This window comes from Trachurus trachurus (genome assembly GCF_905171665.1).
Source record: "Trachurus trachurus genome assembly, chromosome: 20".
Lineage (NCBI taxonomy): Eukaryota > Metazoa > Chordata > Actinopteri > Carangiformes > Carangidae > Trachurus > Trachurus trachurus.
The window spans coordinates 11,359,913-11,385,280 of record NC_139911.1 but is presented as its reverse complement, the minus strand read 5'-3'; the positions used below and the strand labels follow the sequence as shown (position 1 = coordinate 11,385,280).

Sequence of the window (25,368 nt, the reverse complement as noted above, 5' to 3'; positions counted from 1 at the left end):
ACACAAGGGTTGTTGTGGTTTGCTTGAGCTGACTTTGTCATATTTTAGATGTCAAATGGGTCGGATGTGCCAGAAAGACGACTTGCAACCAGGCTGAGTCACACAAACTTTAAAGCGATCCCTGGAAAGTATTTCCATCAATTTATTACACGTTTCTGTGAACAACAACATCTGGCAACATCAGGACAGTGCTGATAGTGTAAATGCCAGCCTTCGGGGCAGTCCAAGCAGGGTAAGACAAACACTTTGAAATTATTTGGAAAGGCCTTTTATCCGAGGTCCGCTGGATGTACACACAGTACTTTGAAACTTGGCTTGACTGACAGCGATCCTCTGAAGCACCAAATATGGTGTTGATGCGGCACAGGCTCTTGGGGGAGATTCCGTGGTCCTCCCACATGTACTCCCATCTGCAGTATTTTGTGGTAATGTGTGACTCCCCACTCCTCCAAACACACACACACGCATACACGCGCATACACACACTTGTGTACGTGAGTGCACGCACATACGCAAGCAGCGCAGCGTAGCTAAGTAAAGCATCCAAATTTTTCCCGGCTGCCACTGATCTCTTTTAATATTTGGTCATGAAGAAGGACTCCCAGGAATTTACAAAAGGAAATGAATCTGAAATGGGAGACTGGAGAAATTAGCTTAAAAGTAGTGTCTATTTTTGTCAGTGTGTGTGCATGTGTGTGTGTGTGTGTGTGTGTGCAACTCATTAGTCATGAAAGAAGCAGTGGCCAAGGATATTTATACTCATTTCCTCAGAAAGCCACATACCTAACCCTCTAGTCTTTTTCCCTTTCCTTCTCCCCATCTTTCTTTGATACACTCTCTTGATTCTTTACCTGCTGATGCTTTTTTTTTTTACCCTTATCTCTATTTCATTCTTCATCTTTTTATCGTGTTCACAGGAGCATTCAAGAGGTTAGAACTGATTTACTCTCTTTGAGGATTATTTCTATTCTTCATTCATAAACCACTCGCTCATAAACACCTACAGAAGAAATCAACAAAAAGAAAGACCTTTACATACCCTCTCTTTTTCCATATATCTCTACAGGCTCACAGTCTTTCTGTTTTTACACTCGGACTATAAATAGCCCACCTGTCCAAAGTGCTGACCCAGAACAGGCCGCGGCACCAAAATAAAAATAAAGCCAGTGGAGAGTATTTCTAACATTTCCATAACGAGGGATCAGCATTATATGTCTGTGTATCCATTAAGGCCAAAGTAATGGTACACATGGGATCCAAGGAGAGAGGGCCGCATCTATTTCTACTCAAATTAATAATTGATAGAGATTGATTATTGGGTAAAGGTCTGTGTCTTACATTCTATTTTAATTGGTCATTTGTCTTTGATAATCAGTGTCTGGTCCTCTAAAGGTCCTAACGGTTAAACTTACAATCATTATAAGAAAGAGAGGGAACAGTGTAAATTAAGTAATTGCAAAGAGCAGAGAAGAAATGAATGTTTCAGCATATTTACAGTGCTGGTGTATCTTGCGTTGCGTGTGTACATGCTTGCGTGTGTGTGTTGTTGTTTTTTCACCCACGTGCAGTACATAGGCATTGGAGTGCCTAAGATGCTGCAGCCCCCTTTGCCCCAGAGGCATCCACATGTTCTCTGTTCTCCGACTTGCCTCATTTCCCGGCGTAGCCTCACACATCATCACCCAGACGTGAAAAAAAAAATTGCTTGTTTCTCCAGCAACCCACAGTGAAGCCACATGGCTCGGGTGCAATGCAGCATATGAGCGGTGCCACTTAAAATCATCAATATCTGCCTGTTTGGCATTAACAAACTCGAGTTTGCCACACAGAATCATCATGACAGGGATGAAGGAGGAGGAGGGGGATGTCTTGTCAGGCGGGATTACTCTCAATCCCCCTGCAGATGGCTTCAGCAACTTGTTTCTTCTCTTGTCTTGAACAGAGACGTCAGGGAAAGCAAAGACTTGTGTCACACACTGTGTTGATTCGTCATCCAGTCGGCCGGTCACAAGCGATGATGTGTTAGTTGGATGAGAGGCGCTGCCGTTAGGAGCTGCTCTGCCGTGAGGAGATGAAATCTGGAGGAACAGTGGGTGGCGAAGAGGCCCAGGAAAAAAAAAAAGGAGTTAGTATTAATATGGGGACGCCTATTACATGATACCCAAAGCATAACTATATTAAGCTTATTATGTTTATGCTTCAAGCGCTGATCAGTTGGATCAAGTTAGTTCCAGTCTGAGCCAGTTGATAGTCAGGAGATAAAATCATCATCATAGTGTGTAGTGCTGTGATTCTCATTAGCCTTCAAAAAAAAAAAAAAAAAACTGGAACAGGGACAATCATCATTATGTGTTAGGGGAGGAAAAGTTATTATTTAACTGAAACATCCAAAAGATGATACAGAGAGCCATGAGTTTGAATTATCTTGCTGTTTAGTAGAGGTTTTTTTCATGTTTTAGTAAAAAGCCAATTAAAATTCAGCTCAAACTTCAGAAGTCTCTGTATCCACCTCTGTGTACTTGTAATTACATCCATGCTGACTGATTCTATCGCTTACAGTGTATGCGGACATGTAGCATATCAGACTTTCAGTTATAAAACTTGTCCCAGATCTCAGAATAACCTTTCTATGTCTATATATTAACCATCACCACAAATTGTACCTGACATCACGGTTAAGCTACCTTGAACGTGATCTTCCCCCAGAACCTGACCATGCCCTTGTTGGCAGGTGGAGATATTGTAGATTTCAGGTGTTTTTGATGGACTCAAATGGGATTTCAAAGTGTCAAGACCGGAGTGTTTAGTATTTATGGCTTGGAGTTTGTCCTTATGTGTTTTCCCAGAAAGCATTAGTCAAGTCAAGCAATATTTTATCTATATAGTGCTGAATGAAAGCAGAAGTTACCTCAGGGCACTGTTCATATAGAGCAGAGCTACACTCTATTCTATAATATTATTTACAGAAATCCAGCAATTCCCACCATGAGCGAGCACTTGTCTGCAGTGGCGAGCAAAAACTTCCATCTAAGAAGCGAAAACCTTGCGCCTATCCAGACTCAGGGTGGGCGCCCATCTGCCACTGACACAGAGTGGAATATCCTGGTGGAGAAAAACTGGATAATCTTCGATTCTGTTACCAGCTGGTGTCAAGACAGAAAGAGCTCCACAGTGGAGGGATGGAAGGGAGAGGAGACTCGGGGTGGGGCGACTGAGCGGGAAGAGCACGAGGGCGGTTTCTCACTGAGGTTGAAGCGTGAGAGCTGAATGGGGCAGAGACGAGAGCGAGGGGATGGTTCGAGGAGAATGCAGTGATGGAATGTAATGCAATCTGAGTGCCAAGGTTAAAGCCACTGTTGTCCATGTGGCAACTGTTCTCTAGACCCCCCAGTGACATCAGACTGTGGTCCGCTGTCCCCAAGCCCAATTTAGCCACAAGCACAGGCAGCCATGGGATCCACTGTTCCTGTTTGTCAAGAAGGAACCACTGATGCCAGCAATGACATCATCACTGAGCTGCACAGGAAAGCTTTTAAAAGACATAGACACTCACATGTATATTTATATACACACACACATACAGGCATTCAGGATCAATGAGAAAAAAATAATGTGATTGGACCACTTGTGGGTTTTTTTTTTTACAAATCAACTCTACATTAATTGTGATGAAAATTTCCAATGGGGTTTTCAGAGTAAAAGCGGTGAATGGGTGGGCGGGGGGGTTGTGACTGGACTTAATGAAAAAGAATCAATGTTTGACATTGATTGTGGGATTTTCTGAGAGTATACTGTGCCATGATGGGCCGTTCTAGTAGCATAAATTTTGAATTGTAAGTGAAGCAGGTCAACACAGAAAGTAAGAGGATTCTTATGTTCATTAATACTGGTTGTTAATAGGCAAGTCGATGAGAGCTGACTGACAACCCTACACAATGACAAACGCACACACATACTGTATATATATATTCTGATAGAGATAGAGATACATAATTAATATGGAGTTAAGCAGTTAAAGAGTTTTGGATCTTATTACAAATATCCCATAACAGTATTTGTTATGGTAGGCTACCATGACTGCAGTAATTTGGGGTTCTTTGGGAGTTCTTTCGCTATGCTATTTCTCATAATAAATGTGAATCTATTCAACCTTGTAAGCCAGGGGCAGAGGTTTACACTCATTATATTGTACATTATTCAAGTTTTTGTGAGTGTGTGTGTGTGTGAGAGAGAGAGAGAAAGCCTGCTGTTTCCTAAGACTTGCCTCAAGCGTACGGATCGTGTTGAGCTAAGTGTTGTGGAGATTGGTTATGTTTGTTTGCTCAGCGAAGAATCACTTTGTGAGGTGTTAGCTCGATGTGCATCACTAGCACAACGAGACAGAGGGGACTTGCTCCCGAATCCAGACTTAAATTATGAAGAGGAAGAGTTCCCCTGCTGCTGGTTTGAGGGGGTGACTAATAAATGGTTTACCTGCTGTTACATAGCTGAGGCAACATAGCGGAAAAAGGAATAGGATCAGTGACACCAGAAGAGACATGGCCAATTATTTTGACCTTGAGTTTCTCCTGCTAAAGCAGCATCACAGTGTGAAGTGTTGTTCAACTGTTTTCAGTTTTGCAGAGCCGGGGCACATAAGTAAAGAAATAAGTTCAAAAAGGAGGCCAATTACTGCAAGCCAGAAAGTTTGAGAACTCTCACTAATAATTCTCAACTTTTTCTCATGCTCAGTCAGAACTGAAACCACAGTTATAAATTATACATACTAAGCTTAACCATTAAACTCTCCAAGAGAGCACAGAGATTGACTAACTCTGGTTTCACAGCGCCCTTGCTGCTCTTTACACTGTAATGTAGTAAATATATGGATTTTCTTAAATGATGTCCGCCGGTTTTTCAAGTTACATCAGAAACAAACCATACAAACACTTCACTATTTTACGATGAGAGTTAGGAGCAACGTCGGCAACTTGTAAGGCTCCCTGTTTTAGTCGAGCCAAGGAGGAAATACTCTCTTAATCAAAATATAATTTACCCCTGATTCCACATTAGGCTTTTTATGGTGTTTTCCCTCCATGTGCATGGGAATTATTAGACTTTTAAAAATGTAATAGTTCCTTACAAGGTGGTACTGTTTGCTTTTTATTAGTCTCTGTAATAAAGATGATTAATAGACACTTAAAACCCTGGCAGTGCATTGTTGCAACAGCAAAATATATCATCATCTGACAGTGATGAAACATTTGTGCCTGCATATCATCACACACCTACTAATATTAAAAAAAACTATGTTTTTTGCAGACTATTTTTTTATCAACTACATATCTTTACTGAGTAGCAGTGGTACAGACTCGAAATAAGTAATGATTCATAGACTCTGGAGAAGATTTGACAGTAACGAAGAAGATTTGTGTAGCTCTGATGATGTGACAGAAGCACACACCCTGCTCTCTGGTACTTAAAGGCCATATTAGGTCAGCACCAGGGTCATACTGATTCCTGATAGCATTAGGTTCTCAGGAGCTGGCTGGCAGCTTACGAGGGAGCTTGCGCTGAGCTGGCTGCTTTTATTTTCCCCCAGCATCAGCTACAGGCAATACTGTCTCTTCTCTATACAGTATATCTGTCCAGTCTATTGAGGGGAATCTTGACGTATAGTAGCTACAGGTGCTCTCTCTGTAATAGGATTACACATCCAGAAATGTCAATGTTTAAATGTTTAATTGTTTATTTACTCACTCTTCATTGGATTTGAGTATGAGCACAATATTGCACATATCCTCCTGCTGTGTCATCCCAGCATGAGCACTAATTATTATTTATTCAGTTTTTCTGATAATTTATGTTATTTACACAGTTTATTTTCTTGCATTCTGCTCTGCAGTATCTTGTACAGTAATTTGCAAATAAAATAACTTCATAACTGTTGCAGTCAGACGGAAATGGGCTGCAACAAGTGTTTCAATTATTGATTCATGCTTTCCATTTTATCTGATTGGGGGATTCATTGTTTAATCCACAGATAATGTCAGAAAACAATAAAAGTACAAGTTACTGCTCTCATCTACTCAGTTTATAGACTTCTAGAGTTTGTCAACTTCTTATGGAATTTCTTCCATGATTTATTACTGTGCTGCCTGTGAGAGACGTGAGAGATGCTATCATTACAACCAGTGCCCCCACCCCTCCTCAGAGAGTTCAAGGGTCATGGTCACAGTCACAGAGCTTGTTTGAGATTTGATGTCTTGCAAATTCAGCAGCACAGATGCTCGCCAGCATGTGGGCTTAAAATGGCATCTCTCCTCACTGAACCACTTCATACCCCCCCACATGTGAATTTTTCAAGTGTTCCGATCTGCCAGCGAATCAGCCCCGGGCCCTGATGACTATATTATTATCAGTAAATGTTCAGCTGTAATTTTTGTCTCTTGCTGTGTCTGCTCATACATGTTCAACCCTACAATTCTCTCATCTCCCACCCTCGGCCCACACACTCGACTGTAATAACTGTGCAGTACTTAATCCAGTGTTGAGAAAAGGAAACATCTCAAGTGTTAAGAATCCACCAACCGTGTGTTGGTGCAACACCAGAGGCTCTCCTTTCACTCCTCCTCAGCGTCCTGCGGGGGGGAACCTGTGGGTTTGGGTGTTGAGTCTATAGGGGCTTTCATACCATTCAATCTGAGGATGATTCAGGATAATTGTAATAGGATTTGAAGTCTATCTTTAGTAAGGATATAAAGAGGGTTGTAAGTAGTTCGTTTCCTCACATGAGGGGTAACAGATAAATCATCTGACGGCACACCTAGGCTTTCATTTTCAGATCCCCTCCCATCCCCACCTGTATGGAAACACTCTTGGTGTTTGTGGAAATGTTGTGGGAGCTTATCGTCTTATACACACAGATTTGTTAATCCAATACCTGCTCCAACGCAGCTGTGCTGATTACCTGATCTGACTGGGCCATAAGCCGGACGGCCGCACTGACACACATCTCGCTGAAATGTTTGTTTGTTCACAAGCCAGTGCACGGAGAAGTCATTTCAGAGGTGTCATATCGCTCAAGTCATAAAAGTGAAGTATCTAATAGAAGGGAAGGCGAAACTTATTTTCTCCATCAGAGACCTGATCTGACATGTTCTGAAGGATAGCTTGTTTAGCAGTGTATTGTTGCCATTGGGTTGATATTGCCAGCAGATTTCCCTCATGTATCTTGAAGACTTTGGCGATCCCTTGACTTTTTCTATTGCTGCTAAAAAATATACAATATGTGTCCAGTATTTTGGTTTTTGCCTCTCTGTGCTTGATGTTCAGGGCTAATTAGCTCATCTTAGCATGCTACAATGTAAAAAAAAAAAACACAATAACCTGCGTGCACAAGCATATTGGCAATATCATTGTGATTAGCGTGCAGCTTTTAGCATTCAGCTGATGAACAGCCTGACATGGTTGCTAGCATGGCTATAATAAAGTCTATAAAATTTGTTCTCACAGTCCTACACTTTCATCCTCTCTCTCACTACAGTGGTGATGATTGCTTGCAGTCATCTATGTGTGTGTGTGTTTGAGGGTGTGCGTGCGCGCGTGTGCATTTGTGTGTGTGCCTGTGTGAATTGCAAGTGTGTCCTCATTTGGATTAATTAAAGGAAATCTCCCGTGAAGAGTGGGGGCGTCCCAATCTGGCCTTCTCAAGGACAGACAACCTATCAATAATACCCCAGCCTCCACCCCAACCTACACACAATCCCACCACCCACTCAGATGTACACACACACACACACACATATACACACAGGCATACCTTGCTCTAACGCCATGGAAACAGTCACCCAGCGCCGCTCCCAAGCCTGGTGATCATCACTTTCATTTGCTGTGGAACAAAGGCAGTGAATTTTTTTGTCTGTTATTACAGCTCCCTTATCAGCGCTCCCTGCTCGCCTCTGCCATGAAGCAGCACTCAGCTCAATTGCTCCGTCATTCATACCCCCCTCTCTCTTTTTTTGTCACATTTCTACTGTGGTGTGTTGGTTGGCTGTTCTTTTGTTGCTGACGACCACTGAGTATGATCCAGCATGAGTCACTACTAAAGTAAACATCGTGGCACATAGCGAGGGAGAGAGCAGCACATCGCTCTGTGCAAAGGGGGTCGCCCCGGCTAAGATAATTACTGGAATCCCTCAGCTGATCTATGGTTTTATTAAAACCTATCGAAGCATTGTACTGTATGTGTATGTGCAGCGTTAAGTGAATATTATAAACCTAGAGTGGAAAAATAAGGGATCAAAAGCACTAAATCTCCAGTAACATAATCATTTTCGCTGTGATGACAGATGAATTTCAGACACAAAAAACCTGGGACTCCATTCACAAGTTTCTATGGTTACGGACACGGGCGTCAATATGTTGTTGACACCATGGTCGCTAAGCCTCCCTATTTCCCCTGCAGCAGCAGACAGCAGTGTCAAGGTGTTGTTTGGTAATTGGGATCAAGAGATTTCAACAGAAATTGGTAAGAAATAGGACCAAGAAAGATGATTAAGGATTAACCCTTCACAGTGTAGCAGGGTTTCTTCAAAAGATGGTGTTTTTGTGCCTTTTTTGTATTTCTTCATTTGTTTCTTAGTGGTTTGCTTGTGGTTTGTGCGTCTGTCTTGTCTTGTCTGTTGTTGGACTCTTCACATACTTGGCTGCTCTTGTGCCTGTCTTGTTTCTCCTCCTGCATCCTGTCTCACTCATGAATGTATTCATGCAAAACTCATCAGGGCGAATCTCATTAGAAAGGGAACCATGTTAGCAGTTGGGTGTGTTTCTCTCGGTAAACAGAGAATGGTTTCATATTCAACCTAGTTTCCCAGAGGAGAGAGAAAAGAATATGTCAAAAAAAAAAATCAGTGGGATGCAGAAAAAAGTATTTGTGCGTCTGTGATTGTGTGTTTGAATGGTATATGTGAGGGAGAAGCATTAAAGACAGACAGTGATGGAGGCACAGGTCTGTCCTTGGAAGTGAAGCTGAATAACAATAAATCAGCCAAGCCGCGATTGAGAGTTTTGCACCGCCAGCACATAACTTGAAAGAGACTTTGTGAGAGGTACAATTGAGATTGACACAATCTGCACATCTGAAGCCAATAGTCAAACAGTCCACATTCGGGAGTGATGGTGTTGGGGTGGATGCGGGACGCTGATGGCGAGGGGAATATAAATGAAGCCGATTGCCACCCAGGACTCAGGGTTGTGCTTTCTTCTTTCTTCTTTCTACTTGATTAGGATTAGCTGCTCCTTGGTGACCACTAGTCTTCCTGCAGTCCCAACTGAGAGACAGAGGAAGGAGACAGCGAGAGAAAGGGGAGTGTGTGTTTTTTCTTGCCTTGCGTGAAGGATAGAGAGAATAGCCATGGGATTACCCCAACTCCTCCTTTGCGCATCAAAACTGAGCCCGAAACTGGAGTTTTCGCTTTCACCTCCAGCTGACCTCTTTGCAGAGAAAAAAGAGGAAATAAAAAAAGAGACATTTTATACAATTGAATTCAGCCCCAGAGGGAGGAGGAGCTCCCTCTTGTGGACACAGGCACTCCTGCCCCCTCTTGTGCATCAGTGAGTGGCCACTAAATGTTCCAACTTGTTAGTGCAGCAAGAAAGTTTCTCCTAAATAGCAAGTGTTTTCTCATATTGTTGGAATTCACAGGAGCGTTCATTGTGGCTGACAGTTGTTGCTTTGAATGCCAATGCACCGAGTAAAGTCTCCTCACCTGTTATCCGTCTCCATCATCCCACTGCTCAAAGGGGCTTCTGCAGATCACTCAGCTGAATGGGAATAGGCCTACTGCTATATCCCCGAAAAAACAAAACAATCTTTAAGTCACAAAGCTCCTTCCATGCCTCACTTGCGTTAGTATTGCTGGGAGACATCTCCATGGTTACACAGTTTGACTCAGACAGTGAGGTGACGTGTAATCATTGAGGATAACAGATAGAGGAGTGAGGGAGAAGAAGAATGTGTGTGTGTGTGCGTGTGTGTGTATGTGTGTGTGTGTGGGGGGGTGGTTCTTTTTTTAATGTGAGGGATGCCCAGAGCTATAGGGCCCTGCTGAGTGCAGCTGAATGTGACAGTGTGTGTTTTGGAAAGAGAGGAAAAATGATTGTGAAAGCGCAAGTGGTGATCAAGGTACGTGTGAGTGAGTGAGTGTGTGAGTGTGTACGTGTGCATGTATGTGTGTTTGTGTGTGGGAGGTGAAGGAAAGAGCGAGTTCTTCCTGTGAGGTTTTCCTGATCGTTGTCTGTGAAGGCAGAGAGAGCCCAGGAGAGGTGACAGGAGGGTAATTCTTTTTTTTTTCTGAGTAAATTTCTGGAAAGCACCACCTGACACACACACACACACACACACACACAGGCATCCTCACCACTTCTGCTTCTTGCGTCAGCCTCCAAGCTGTGATGGTTGATGTTATCTGGAGACTCAGGTGCTAGAGGAGCATGGGGGAGCTTGTAAGAAAGCCTCTCCACCGTGTTGTTATCTGCATACGTACAGGGCAGCAGCAGCCGAGCGCCCTGCAAGCTGTTAGCGGCACACGGTGCATCATGAATATTAACTGTTACATGGTTCATGGGTGCGTGTTTGTTTCTCCTTCCTTCCTCTGGACTGTGGCTGGAGGAAGTGTTGATTATGGTGCCTTGGCCTGGGTGATTAACACAGTGATTGCTACTCAGGCACAAGGGGCTAGCACACTTAGCAGTAATTACACTTAGCCCTGATGGCTGTTCTCTCCGGCTCTTTCTCTGTCACACATGGAGACACACACTCCTGTGGGAACGCCGAGCTGCCCAGCTGAAAATGACTCAAAACATACGCAAGTTATCTCATGCAATTACGTTTTACTGCAGTGTTATGGCTTTTCTTCCTTTTTAAAAGATTGATCTTTTTGCACATGAGGATATAGCATGGCGGGCCAAGTGTGTAGATTTATAATTTGCGCATATACTGTCTGCATCACTGGAAAAAGCCCTTGTGTGTGTGCGTGATTTGGAGGGTACTGGCTGTGTCTGTGGTCTGCCTGCTGTTCTCTCCTCTCAAGGGGGGGGGGGGGGGGGGGGGTGTCAGAGGCATATAGGTTAATAATGTTGTCACGCCATAAGGGCCGAAGGCTTGTTCTCCCCAGAAATGTGCACGCACACGAGTGCAGAAACGCATGCACACACCCCACACACACAGAGGAACATACGCACATGCACACAGGTTTTTTTTTTCCCACATCCACCACTGTTTCCGCTGCCAGCGAAAGGACATGGAGGAAGGACATTGTTTAAATTGGTTTGTAAATATATATACACCTATATACCTAGATCATCATCAGAAAGATTTATTGTCATGGGAGGGCATTTCCAAAGCAGTTACACATCAACACAGTAATGTTAACAAAAGACAAAGGCAGAGAAACAAGCAAATCTTTGGCTCCGGCTGTCTCGTAGCTCATGGCAAGTTCATGCATATTTTACTGGTAAAGGAATTAGTTTTATTGGATTTCTCCCACCAGCAGTAGTGTCATTTGTTTATTACTGCAGGTTTCAAACTTATTATAAATTAGTTTTATTTCATAAAGGAATTTTGCCGCTGGATCTTTGGAATTTTCGCAGCGTAATAAGAAATACAGCTCCGTGTCTGCCTTGCAGATTTAGTGCAACCTTCTCTCCGCTGCACCGCCAGGTCTGCCTGTAATTCCCTCTCTGCCTGTTTCTCCCTGACATTTGTGTTGTGAAAGTCATGAGCCCTGATTGGCTGTAAAGTGCCTAAGAGGGCAATAGTGATGGACAGATTACAGAGGAAGGACAGAGAGGGCCCGGATAAAGACCGCAACAAAGATTGGTGTGATTAGAAGTTTGCCCAACGTTAAAAGAGATTACAGCGTTGATCTCTCTAAGACTGACCAAGACATTGTCTTCAGTCTCAGTTTGTTCTTTGCATTAATGCCTTGTGGCGCAGTGTGTATGACTTTCCTCACTGCCCTTCCTCCGGAAGGAGCCTTGGTCTCAGTGGGAAACCATTTTCACATCCAACGCCTAATTCACAAAACCGCTGAGTCGTCCACAGAAATAGCATCCCTGCACTGTGGGATATCTTTTTTTTCTTTTTTTTTCTTAAATGCACTGATGAAGTATTGTTGAAGTGCGATCATATCTGTCCCGAAGACTATACTGGTTGTAGAAATCTGATAAGAGACAGAGGGCTATGTTACAGGATATACAATAGGATGGACCAAGCATTAGGTATCTATTTCAGTCAGCGGATGGCTCAAGGTTCCTATCAGAGCTTTAAATAAATTCATCAATACACTTGATTGTGAAGGAGAGTTGTTGAACTTCTCTCAAGGTTGAGCCCAGAAATGGTCTTGCTAGCTCCTGATGTAAAGTTCAGCATTTAAAGCGTTGTGTCGTTGTGACGGTGACAGTGTGGTGATCGTGTGGCAGCATGCTCATGAATGTTTGAGTTTAGTGCTGCTGTGCTGCGCTACATTGTGGCCTCAATAGGCTACACAGGTCAGAAGTGCTGGGTGACAACCGCCCTTCCTGTTCACTCATTAATATACATGAATATAGAAGTTTGTTTCCTTGATGAAATAAATAAAAAGTTTGCAAGTGGACATTTAAAGTATGTTTTATGTACAGATCCACTGGAGGCTGTGTTTTGCATAAAATTAATTAGAGTGTTCAGAGATTTGTGCTTTTTGTTTTTACCCTTTAAGTTGTTGGCTAGAGATCAGAAGCCTTCTTCTTTACTTCTTTGTAAAATTAATGACTCATTGTTATAAGAATATTCGATTGAAAGCGATTGTTTTGAAATGTGGATGAATCACACTTTGTAATGATTTTTGCTGAACTTCTCAACTTCCTGTTAATATTTAGTTTAGTCTCATGTGTGTTTGGTTTTATTGAAAGTTAAGAAAACTCAGGACTAACAGAGATTCATACAATAATTCATTGCCTATTTCCGTTCCCCATTGTTGCAAAGAATCCGCAGCAGTGTGGAATTCAGGTCAGGTGTCATTTGACAATGGAGAAATGTCAGTACAACGTGTCAGCTAATATCTGCGTATAATATTTCAGTCTGCTAATCATGAGTGCGTCATTCAACAACCAAACTCCTCTGACCTGTAATTGTGCCACATGCTGGCACACACACACACAACACAACACAACACACAGCCGTGTTGCTTCTTGTGTACAGGCGATGGATGAACACGCTTTATAAATATTTCATATTAGCCCACTTTCCTCCCTGGTTGTACAATAAGAGAGAAAGTAACACACAAACAAGTATCACTCCAGTACAAATACAACCTGGAAAGTAGCGGAAGAGGCTCGGAGGGGGGAGGGGGAGAAGTACATGAACAATGTGTTTACAGTACACGAACAGGATGAAAAAGTATCACAATAAACTTTGGTGGGGAAGATCATAGTAAACATTGTGCAGAGAGATATTCCTCAACAATAACATTTTTATTCATTATTTATTTATCGCTTCGTACTCAATTTTGTGGCTAGAAATTGGACTCTAGCACTCAAAGGATGCAGGTGTCCTGCAAGCAGATGAGAAGTGGTTATTGATTAAGCTTCCTGTCAGACGCTTTCAGCCCATTCAACCCGTTTTCTGTGCAGCTGAGGGAACCTCGCGGCCTCGGCATACAACACTGGCTGAAACCCTCTGTTGCACGCCTCCAGCAAGGATGATATGAAAGTGAGAGGGAGAGAGAGGGCTGCAAAGATAAAATAAAAAGAGAAGAGGAGAAATCATTTATATGCAGAGTTTGTCTCTCACACTGATTGTAAAGGCACCTCACTGAGATTGACCCTGAAATTGTGACTTTAATCACATCATGCCAATACCCCTGAAAAAAGCTGCCAAGCACAGGGGGGGGGGCACATTATATAGTCTGTCTGACTGATGACAAATCAAATTGTAAGTGACACAATATGGCAATGCCGCGTTATTCCAAGACAAATGGGTTATATCCACTGCAATTATTGACTGCACTGAGAGCTGTCAAAGGTGTATGAACAGCTCAATAGTTTCTCTTGTAATAATAAGTCTTCATTGTTAAGTGCTAAACCCCCAGCGGAGTTGCCAGAAATAGTTAACCAGATGGACACTGCTGGAGCGGTTTCTATTATCTGATTTTGTTGCAGAATTGTAAAAAGGAAAAAAAAAGTAGGACATATTTGAATTGCGATAGATGAACTGTACCAGTTTCAAGGAATTCAGCTGAATCAGTTTTGTCATTTTTTTTCTTTCCAGTGCTTTATGAGCTCATTTATCTTGTCCACAGACTAATGGCTTTAGAATTGAGGCCCACATCATAATGACTGTGGCATCCCTCCAAAACCTCTCTGAACCTTGGAGGAGCCGTGGGACAAAATAGTGGACGGCCACCAAATCTCACAATCCCTCTCTGCGCTCCTCTCGCTGTGAAGTCTGGAAACTGGCCATAGGAAAAAAAAAGGCACTCTACCAGCAGAATCCTGACAGTGTGGGAGGAAAGATGTCTCTCCTCTTTTGTTGATTAATATTGAGTCTCTCTAAGGGTGCATGTATTCAAGTCATATCCCAACTATCCATTCCTTATAAATCTCCCTTAAAGTATCTGAGCAGGTTCTTTAATAAAGCCATATTTGCTCTGTGTCATCATTAACTCCTGGTAATGGCCTCACTAACACAATTCGTGCACATTTAGGAGTCAAACCTCGTCATTTGGATCTCGCTAAACCTGTTCGCAGCATATGGAGCCATTGGGCTGAAAAGTGAAGGACAATTGCCCATACATCAACATTTAATATGGTCATTAAATTAACATAGTATCCTTTTGTTTTAGGCCTTGTGCAAAGTTGTGTAACCACGTGAGACCCAACACGCTGGTATGCTTTGATGAGGTCGCCACACGGAAGAGATACAGTCCCAGAAGATGAAATACCACGAGTCCCGGGATCAATCCACATTAACATAGCCATAATCGCCTGGATTGATTCCCCAGCAAAAAATTATCATACCTGAGGAATGGCTCAATACCTCCAACACACAAATTGATGACACTAGTGGGAGGAGGTCGGGAGGGGGGAGTCAGTGGGGGGACCTCTGAGGTGGATCATGGTCCATAAGAGCTCTGAGCTTGGTAGATCAATAGGAACTCGCTGGACCTGGCTCAGTGTCCATAATGTGATGTATACACAATCAATAACCCCCCCTCCCAAACTGGCAGATGGGCAACTGGTGTGGTGCAGGTTATTTTTCTTCCCCACAGCATCTTTCCTCCCTCAAGGTAAGGAATGACGGGGATGCGAGCGGAGGAGGTGATGCAGGAAGCGGGGGGTGTAACTGTGCAACCACAGGCCGCTGTCAGCGATGACAAGATATTTAGAGAGGGAATTGGTGTCCCTATTGACTGCTTCCTGTGGGAACCAGAGGAGGACGGGGAGTGGCCATAGTCTCGCCGTGTTGGGATGTAGCAGGTTGAGATGACAGGCGGATGAAGATGGAAATCAAGAGAGGCTCAAGAGAGCTCTTAACTCAGTGGCTGCTGCGTCTTCTCTCCTCTGGATCAACTTCACACTTCCTGCTCAGGCTGTCCCAGAGGATCTAATACTGCCCTTAAAAGAGCTGCGGAATGAGATTGCGAGGGTGGGTGTGGGAGTTCACATTCACTCCTATGATACACAAGAGATATTCAGTAAACTACTGCCTAAACCTTCGCTGGCACTACTTTTTTTTGAGCTGTCCCTCGAGGAATCGAGCCAGCTGGTTTTTGTTTTTGTGAGGCCATTTGTCAAAGTGATTTATTTTTTCATAATGTGTTTTATAATGTGGTGCGGAGTAAAGAGCAAAATATTAAGGGAAATCCTCAGAGTGTTGTATAAAAATAAGAGTCATGTGGCACTCAGTATTTCTCTCTTTTTCCATCTGATTGTAAATCTGAAAGCGAAGCGGCTTCCTGCACAGTCATACTAAACACTTACTGTGGCAGAGGTTGTGTAGGGATAGTGCAAGAGGCTGAGTAGCCACAGAGAACTAAGTCATGTCACAAATCGCCTAATCATCTGAAGACAAACCCCCTTCCTGTCTAAGCCAATCAGGTCTCATGTCTGACCTGACGACGGCGGGTCAAATCCTTCACAGGGACAGGGACAAGGAAAGATAGAGAAAGATAAGCTTTAAAAAAGAAAAGAAAAACTTCCATGTATTTAATGTGACTGTTTGTATTGAAATTCAGCAGTTTGCAAAACTAATTTCTTTAAAATTGCTTTTCATAAAAACAAAAACAATAATCTTTCACATGTTCCAAAGAAATTGCAGTAATGTTGCTCTGTAGCTCAGGGGTGTGTATACAGACAGTTTGGCCTACATATTGCATTCATTTGTTTTGTAAAATGAATTAATTTCATCTCTTTCTTCCTCTCTTATCTCTTGTTCAAATAGTCCCATAGATTAGTGTCCAGTTTAGTGAAATGTCTTGTTTCAGTTCCTTCCTTTCTTTGGGTCACTTCCAGGTCGACCGCGCTTGTTTCCGTTTTCTAATCCACCACTCGTGGCATTTGATGCTATACTTAATGTCGCCACACATGCAAATCAGGGGGCAAAGAAGACTGAGTCCAAGTAATTGATCTTCTTAACTACTCCCACTCAATTACAGTAGGTTAATGCAAGCCACCTTAGGATTGCTCATCCTCACGCTCAAATGCCATTCGCCGGTGTCCACGAGCAAAGGGCGCATGGGTGTGTAGGAAGGTGAGATCGCATGGGTGTGGATCAGTGAAAGCATTAATCACTTACTTTCTCTCTTTCTATGTGTGTGTGTGTGTGTGTGTGTGTGGCATGCCCACACGTCCGTTCAATCAGCTGTTCATACAGTAGTGTAGCTTTAAAGGCCTCTCTTGCTCCAAAGTGTGGAACAATGGAAGATTAACTGTCTCCTCTGAGGCAGTTAATGTGAATCTAAATAAAGAAAAGTTGCCCTCTAAAGAATGAGTTACCTTTTGCCTGTGTTTCCATATACCATCTGTATTCTCGGAGCGTGTCTGGAAAAAAAAAAAAAAAATCAGCTTCATGATCCATGCAATTTACCGCCGGTAATCCTATAAACTGAGCAAAATCATTATCTCATGCTGTAATCTACTCTTCCACCTTTGCAGCTGACTGGGTGCCAAGGTGTTCAGCAACAGGGACACAAGCGAAAGGTTCCTCTCTCATCGAGTAACTTGGCACCAACGTTGGGGAGGGAAGCCTCAAATATGGAAGCAATCTGCGTCCTTTACTGTGACTCCGCAGTCTTTCGGCTCAGTTCGGTGCCAGGCTTGCCCAGGTTGCCTCACTTAGCTGCTAAGAGGTTTAACCTAATCAGCACCAGCATTCATTTGGTGATAACACTTCCTCTGCTGAGCCGTGACACCCCCTCATCTCCGTTTCTCTCTCTCTCTCTTGTTTTTGTCCCTGTCTTTTTCACCCAATAAGAGGAGTTCCCTCTCTTTAAAAGCATTTTTTTTCACACATGCATTTACTTTTGTATATTTCAGGCAAGGTCACCAACCTTTTTTCAGTGTGTCAGCACTATCTACAGGCTAATGGGTCGAGTCTAGAAATGGCTGACCCCTGAGTACAGCAAAATCCTTGAGCTCCGTTCCCTATGCGATATTCGCTAATATATAATATTTGCTAAATTAATGAAGTCACAAAGGAGATACAGTGAGCGTCTCATGACTACACAGTGTAGATAATCAGTGTGTCCGGCAACTTAATGTGGTTTGTGATTAGTATTCAGGGCGCTTTGTTTGCCTATCTTGACTGAGTCTCTTCAATCTTTGTTCATTAGATTTTAATAGGTTTTATATTGCTCAGGTCATAGAGGACCTCACACAAAAGAATGCTGATTGCTGAAGATGTCCTGCAGTGCTGCGGACTGTAGGACAGAGACTTTTCCACCTGTGTGGGCTGAGACACTGAGTTGGGTTGTGGGTAAAGAAAAAAAAGAAAAGACATGTACTAATCCCAGTAGCATTGTAAGGAGTTATATCTGTGGCTCTAGCTGCAAGGTGGAGGCAGAGATAAAATACACAGAGGTACTACTGAAGAGAACCAAAGGGACAAATGATGAGTGAGCCATGTAATACTTCTCACTCTGGAGCGGCAAGGCAACACGTATTCATCAAATAACATGATGTGACATTCAAACACACTCCCCCCCTCATCATATATTGCTCACACTCTCTCATTTTATAAATGTCAACCCTCAGTCAGAACATCTAAAGACAGATTTAATCTACTGAGGTCAATAAATCCTGGTCAAGGTAAAGAGCCACAGTTGAAACGCAGCCTCATGCTGCGCTGACCTCATAGGATTATGCAGGATGTTCCTTCCCATCCCATCCCCTCCCTGAACAGACGGCACAGGAAACGATATCAAAGCATTTAATTTCCATTGCCCATTTTACTAGAACAAACAATAATTTTCCAAAAACTTTGGTACAGTTACTTTTCTTCTTTGTACCGAAAATAACAAATTATATTTTAAGACACACATACACACACACACACACACACACACACACACACACACACACACACACACACACACACACACACACACACACACACTCACAGGCAGACAGAGATGGATGTTTTAGTCTGTTGCCAACAGGTGGAGCCAAAATCCTTTGAACCTTTTATTTATTGTAGATGAGATCACACACAAACACACTCCTCTACTGTATTTCCAAAACAGATTTCTGGACCAGTTACTTCCCCTTATCTAATTTTTTTTTTTTGCCTCACCATTGCATCCATCTTTTGATATTGTACAGTACATAATGCTGTTTTATATTTATTAACATATTAATATATCTAAAAAGCATAGCCCATATAATCATAATATGTTTATTGAAAGAGAAAAGTGATAGATTGACTCAGCTATACAAGATGAGCTACGTTCATTCATTAATTCAAGTGGGTTATTATTAATGGAAATAAAAGTTTTCCACATGAATTTTTTGGTCTCCTACTAATACGCTATTCCTCTCTGTTCTCTCTCTCCTCAGGTGCTCGCCATCATATCAATCCTCTTCATCGTCCTCTCCACCATCGCTCTGTCTCTCAACACCTTACCGGAGCTCCAGGTCACAGACGAGTACGGCCAGCCCAACGACAACCCCCAGCTTGCCCACGTGGAGGCCGTGTGCATCGCCTGGTTCACCATGGAGTATATCCTCCGCTTCCTCTCCTCTCCTAATAAGTGGAAGTTCTTCAAGGGCCCGCTGAATGTCATTGACCTGCTGGCCATCCTGCCCTACTATGTCACCATCTTCCTCACAGAGTCCAACAAGAGCGTGCTACAGTTCCAAAACGTGCGCCGTGTTGTGCAGATATTCAGGATCATGAGAATATTGAGGATCCTGAAGTTAGCCAGGCACTCCACCGGGCTCCAGTCTCTGGGGTTTACTCTGAGGAGGAGCTACAACGAACTGGGGCTGCTTATTCTATTTCTTGCCATGGGCATCATGATATTTTCCAGCTTGGTGTTCTTTGCTGAGAAAGATGAAGATGCCACCAAATTCACCAGTATCCCTGCCTCATTCTGGTGGGCAACCATCACAATGACCACAGTGGGCTACGGTGACATTTACCCACAGACTTTGCTTGGAAAGATTGTGGGTGGGCTCTGCTGCATTGCAGGAGTGCTGGTGATTGCCCTACCCATCCCTATTATTGTCAACAACTTCTCTGAGTTCTATAAGGAGCAGAAGAGGCAGGAGAAGGCCATCAAGAGGAGGGAGGCCCTGGAGAGAGCCAAGAGGAACGGCAGCATTGTGTCAATGAACCTCAAAGATGCCTTTGCCCGCAGTATGGAACTGATGGATGTGGTGGTGGAGAAAGGAGAGGACAAAACCTCCCTCGACAACCACCTATCACCTAGCCGCTGGGGCGGGGCTAGGGGATCCCAAATTAACCTAAGGTCCCCTGATAGAAGAAACACAGAGCCTGTGACGCCGAGCTCCCCCCACCGTATAACCATCACCACCACTGGAAGTCCACAGCGGACAAACAGGACGCCTCAGCACCTTAATGCTCAGAAACTGGAGGAGATGTACAACCAGATGACCAAGTCACAGTCCTTCACTAACCTCAACACTATGAGCTCCATGAGCACCCTGAGCACAACTATGACCGCCCCTGCCTCACCCAAGAAACCCCACAGCCCTGAATTTACGTTAAAAGAGGAGGTGGAGCTGGAGATGAAGGAAGTGCCGCCCTCTTCGTCGGATGACTTAGCCGGCTGCTCGGCCGACAACGAAGCACAGGGCTCCAACTCAGATGAGGAAGACGCTGGGCATGAGGTCAGAAATCCCAGGGTGCCACCACCTCTCAACCTCAGCCAGCTGAGGGACGGAGACGACCACATAGAAGAGGAGACCTTTAACAGCGCTGTGGAGAATATCCGGAGCTCTATAAGAGGGAATAACCCTCTTAAAATAAAGGGGTTAAAGGCCAACCACAACAAAACCTCTGCTGAAGGCCCGCTCACACCGCCCAGCACTACCTCTCCTGGAGACATCAGCTCCAGCATCCTGGAAGACGAGTCCCCGGATGGCGAGACGTCACCGCTCATCCAGAGTTCAGACGAGCTGCTCCCCATCACGGAGGAGGAGACCTGCCCCCTGTCCCCCGAGAGGCTGGTGGTGGACACCCCGCCCGGCGACGAAGACCAATCCACGGAGAACCACGAGGAGAAGCATCTGATGGAGGTGGCGGGCGCCGCGGTGCCCTTGTCGCCCAAGACAGCAGCACAAAATTGCACCCAAGGTGTGGTCGGGGCCGGCGAGGAGGTGAAGGGTGACAGCAACCAAAGTGGTCACAAAGTAGAGAACCACATGTTTACAACTGATATCCACCTGATACCCGGGGACGGCAGCCTTTCTCCGACCGTTGAAACCAGCATGTGACTGTAAGGGAAGCTTTTAGGGACAAAAGGCCCACTGCAACCTCAGCCTGGCGTGTGGGGGGGGGGGAGAACAGCAAGAAAAGGACAAGGGTGCAAGTTGTAGTGAGAGATATTTTTGCATGGCATGACAAGTCCCTTTTACTTGTGTTGTTGTGTATTGCTGAAAAAGAAACTGCAGTCTTTGGTGCAGATTCAAGAATGACTTCGGGACTAACAGTGCTCAAAGAGGAGGCTCTTTAAAAACAGAGGGAATTCATCAACTAATGTAGACATTTTGGTCCCCCCAATGTACATAATGACAGTCTCCTTTTTCTAGCAAAAGAAGGAAATGCACAGAGGGACTTATCTGTAAAAAGCATGCATTTAAAAAAAAAAAGACAGATATTTTACGGTGCTTAGTTTGCTGAAAGCACTCCACTGTAAATACTAGGACATCTAAGGCAATGACAATGCACAGGATGGCAAAGGAAGACTGTCACTGAAGGTACAAAATATTTGTAATGTGAAAAGGGAAGGGAGGAGGGATTGAGTCGGTGTTGCATCGTAGCGACCTATAAAAAAAAACATATCATTACCTTTTTTGTGGAAATGCAAAGTGTTCCCATGACGACCCTGTAATGTTTTTTCGTGTGAACATTGGTGTATGAAACTGTAACGTTAACATTATTGCTTTTGGTTTTCATGATGACTGTTGAACTATCAGTTTGAGCATCCGACACTCAGTCTTTGAATCAATGAACGTGGGCAAGAAGGACAAAAACACCCTGGTTCCTCTGAAGCGCATACACCTGTAGTTGCCAAATACATATCTATGTAACCAGTAAGGACAGAAACTATCAGATACTACCATTACTGAAAATATTTATCATGCGGTTTCAGAAGTTGGGACAAGGTTTTAGACGTTTCTCTCCTTGTTCGGCCTTTTGACTCCATCCAGATCACAGAGATAAATCTTATTTACTCACTCAGACATCAGATATATACATCTAAAAGTAGTTTTAAGAATAAAATAAAAAATAAAATATGTAGGACTAGATTGGTTGTAGAAAAAAATCTACAATATTTAAGTGAGACTCCACAAAACAAAGTCAAAACTATCTATGAATTCAGCACAGTAGACCTGGTCATTAATACGCATATATGCTTTAAACTGTAATTATCTATTTTGGCAGTTTAAAAGGGATAAACTACCACAAAAAAATGACAATATTCCTTGTGATATCAATGGACCAAATCAAGCACACAGACAAGCTTTCATCTATCTCAGCTGCATCCTAACATATATATCATATATTATGAGAGTAGTTGGTTTTTTTTGTTTTCCTTATGGTTTGTTTACCTGCATTGTGTTCATTGTCCGATCCTCAGCGTCCTGTTGTTGACACCTGTTCCATACTACTGCAAGTTTATCCGATCCTGCTGAAAAAGTTTAAGGCATCTTCTTTTTTTTTTTCTTTCTTTTTTGTATATCCGTAGTGTCTTGGACTGTAATTTATTGTGTTTTATTGTGAACAAAACTATTTTCAGTCAAACTTAAACCCAAAGGAGTTTGTTTTCTCTCTCTGTATCTCTCTCTCTCTCTTTCTCTCGTCTTCTGTCTTGCTTTTTTGTTTTACACTTGACTGAAAATATCTGTTGTATGTTGCCTTTGATTCCGATTTTATTGCTGGAATATTTGTTTGTTGTTTCAGCATGACACTTGGCTGAGTGTGTTCGTAGTGTGTTTGCGAAAGCCACACAAACCAGAATCGTACTGACAGGAAGTATGTGGAAGTTTTTTTGTTTGTTTGTTTTTAGTTTTCTCTCTGTTTTTCTTCTTATATTATAATTATTATTATTATTATCATCATCATTTTTTTGTTGTTCTCACAGTGAGGTGTGGAATGTGCAATACCGCATACTGCAATCTATGCAGGCCAAGAATTGTGGCACTTTATTTTCTGTCTATGGGAATTTGTAAGTGTACAGGCAGAAATTACTTGTATTTTTCAAATGTTATATCTTTAATATGAGGCAAAACAGTATTACAACTACCAGAATCTCACAAACAATGCAAATGAGAATTTGACTTTTACTTTTTCATAATATACAGCTGGCATAACGCTGTCAAGCACCTTAATGCCAGGTATCAATGGACCTCATCTTTGATTATCTGTGGGAATAGGGATCCAAATTGACCACTTTGGGCCTTTTATATTGCTGTTAGATTTACATATAAATCTAACACATGTCTGTGGAAGATATCAAGATAATCTAACTTCAATGGCCACACACAAAGGATTTTATGTTTTTTGTGAATTAACGTTGAGAATGATTCTATTTTTTCTAAAAACCAAAATGGAGCACGACCACAATTTCCTGCCATATGGTGGTTGAAATGATGCGTGCCTTTTCATAACACCACTGTTTATGAGAAGGTAGCAAGTCATTTTGCTTTGTTCATATAGCACTGTACAGAAAATTCTAATTTTATAGGAGAAATCAGGTCTTTATGTAATAGATACACGTAATGTTATTGAGTTCTCAGGTTTTCTATAACTCTCTGATGTTCCGATTGGATAGATTCTCTGTTTTTTCTTTAACGGTTCATGTCAACTAGTTACCTTCTGTACTTTTTGAAAAGTGATGTTGTCAAATCCATATCGATGTCTCGGCTCCCGGAGTAAGGAGCGGCAATATTTCTCCCTCCTCCTGGGTAATCTGTGTACCACATTCAGTATCCACCCCCATCAGTCTTCAGTGAGGCAGGAAGCAGCACAAACAAACAAGAAGCTGGACTGTTAAACTTTGGAGAGCTGAGAAATAGAAAGAAGGAGCACGATGGGCCCGTCTGACCGCGGGCAGGCAGGAAGAGATCCCTATTGTCACTTAACTGATCCATCTGATGATTATTTCCCATGCTGACACTGCTGAACGCTCCAGTCCCTATGGCTTCAGAGGCTTTTACCCCATGGCGTGCCCTCAGGAACAGTGATCAATGGGTGAAAGAAAAGGTTAGCAGAAGGGAAAGAGGAGGAAGGAAAACCAGTATACTCCCAAATGGTTACATCCTATTAGTTGTGGTCCATATTTCCTTTTGTCTGTGTACATACTGTACGCCCAGACCAACACAATACGACTCGGTAATCAAGAGGTTCATGTGAGAGCTCATGGAGTTATCTTTTATGAAAATAATCGATCCCTCACTGGTCATTCAGATTCTTTCAAAATAAATGTGGGGTCAGTGGTGGTTGTCGTTGTTTGGGGTTTTCATTTGCCCCGTTTTTTCTTTATCAATGAAGGTTAGATGACAACCTTCATGTTAAATTATTTTTTTCTGTACCTGTACGTTCAAAGTTTTTTTTTGTTTTTTTTTCATCCGTTGTTTGTAGTAATCATGTCTCCGTGTTAGCCTCGAGTAATCCTTCATTTTGACAGGTAGGGTAGAGAAACAAGGGATTTGGATTGATCAGCTATATCCCCTTGGGATGATGTTTGTGTGGATACTGAAATTAATTCTGTGAGCTGACAGCAAAAGGACCGTGCTCTGTCTTACTGTCTCACAATGGCATTATCATCTATGATACTGTACAGAGTGGAAAGGTTGTGTCTTTATTTTCTCTGAGAGAATGGGTATTGTCCGTGTCACTCATGCGTGCTTACCGAACCTTGCTCCCTAAAATGCATAAAGCTATATTGTTTCTTCTTATGTCTGTGTAATCTGCCTCTTACATTTTCTTTCTCTGTTCAGCTTTGGAGAGCATTATCGTTAGACACATTCTGAGCTACAGACTTTTCTGTACAAAGCAACATCTTTGTATGCATGTATTAGTCCAAACAATTATGTGACCACAGAACACTTTGTTATGGTACATGTATGTCAACATTTCTGTAGAGCATTGTTCCCCATTACGTCTATTAGCATATGCAGAATAACAAATAAATGTGTATATAACTCGCGCATGTGTTTTTGTGTGTGTCTGGTGTGCTCTGTTCTACAAATCAGCTGATGTTTGTAGGCCACATCTGCATTTTACTGGATAAATATTATGTATAATAAGGATCATTACGTAATATGATGCAAGATACATGAGTTTATGAACCATATCTTCATAAATAACATTAATCGAAACTGATTGCATTTGCTGCAAGAAGGTATGCAAAGTTGTTGTTGTTTTTTGTATCCTAAAGTGCAGACAACTCGGTAATCTGGTGTGACTGGCTGATAAATCATTTATCAGCGGAGGGAAATGTATGCCATTCCATTAGATGCTATTAATGTTTCTTCACTTCTCTGTTGTGAAGTGCTGCCAAACAGTGATATTAAACATAAGCAGCTCTCTAAAACCTCAGAGGATCTGGCAGGAAATGTCTTTAATTTAAAAGGAAAAAAAACCCACAGGATTCCATACACTCA

General features: G+C 42.7%; 1 protein-coding gene across 1 annotated transcript in view; it reads left to right on the top strand.

The window, feature by feature from the left end:
* kcnb2b (potassium voltage-gated channel subfamily B member 2b) overlaps window positions 1-20,973 on the top strand; it is a gene marked incomplete at both ends in the record, with an annotated part of 72,998 nt that extends 52,025 nt beyond the window's left edge. The window contains one exon of the mRNA XM_083995087.1: window positions 19,072-20,973. Within this exon, the coding sequence (XP_083851213.1) occupies window positions 19,072-20,973 (1,902 nt within the window). The remainder of the gene's footprint in view (window positions 1-19,071) is intronic.
* Between the last annotated feature and the right edge of the window lie 4,395 nt (window positions 20,974-25,368).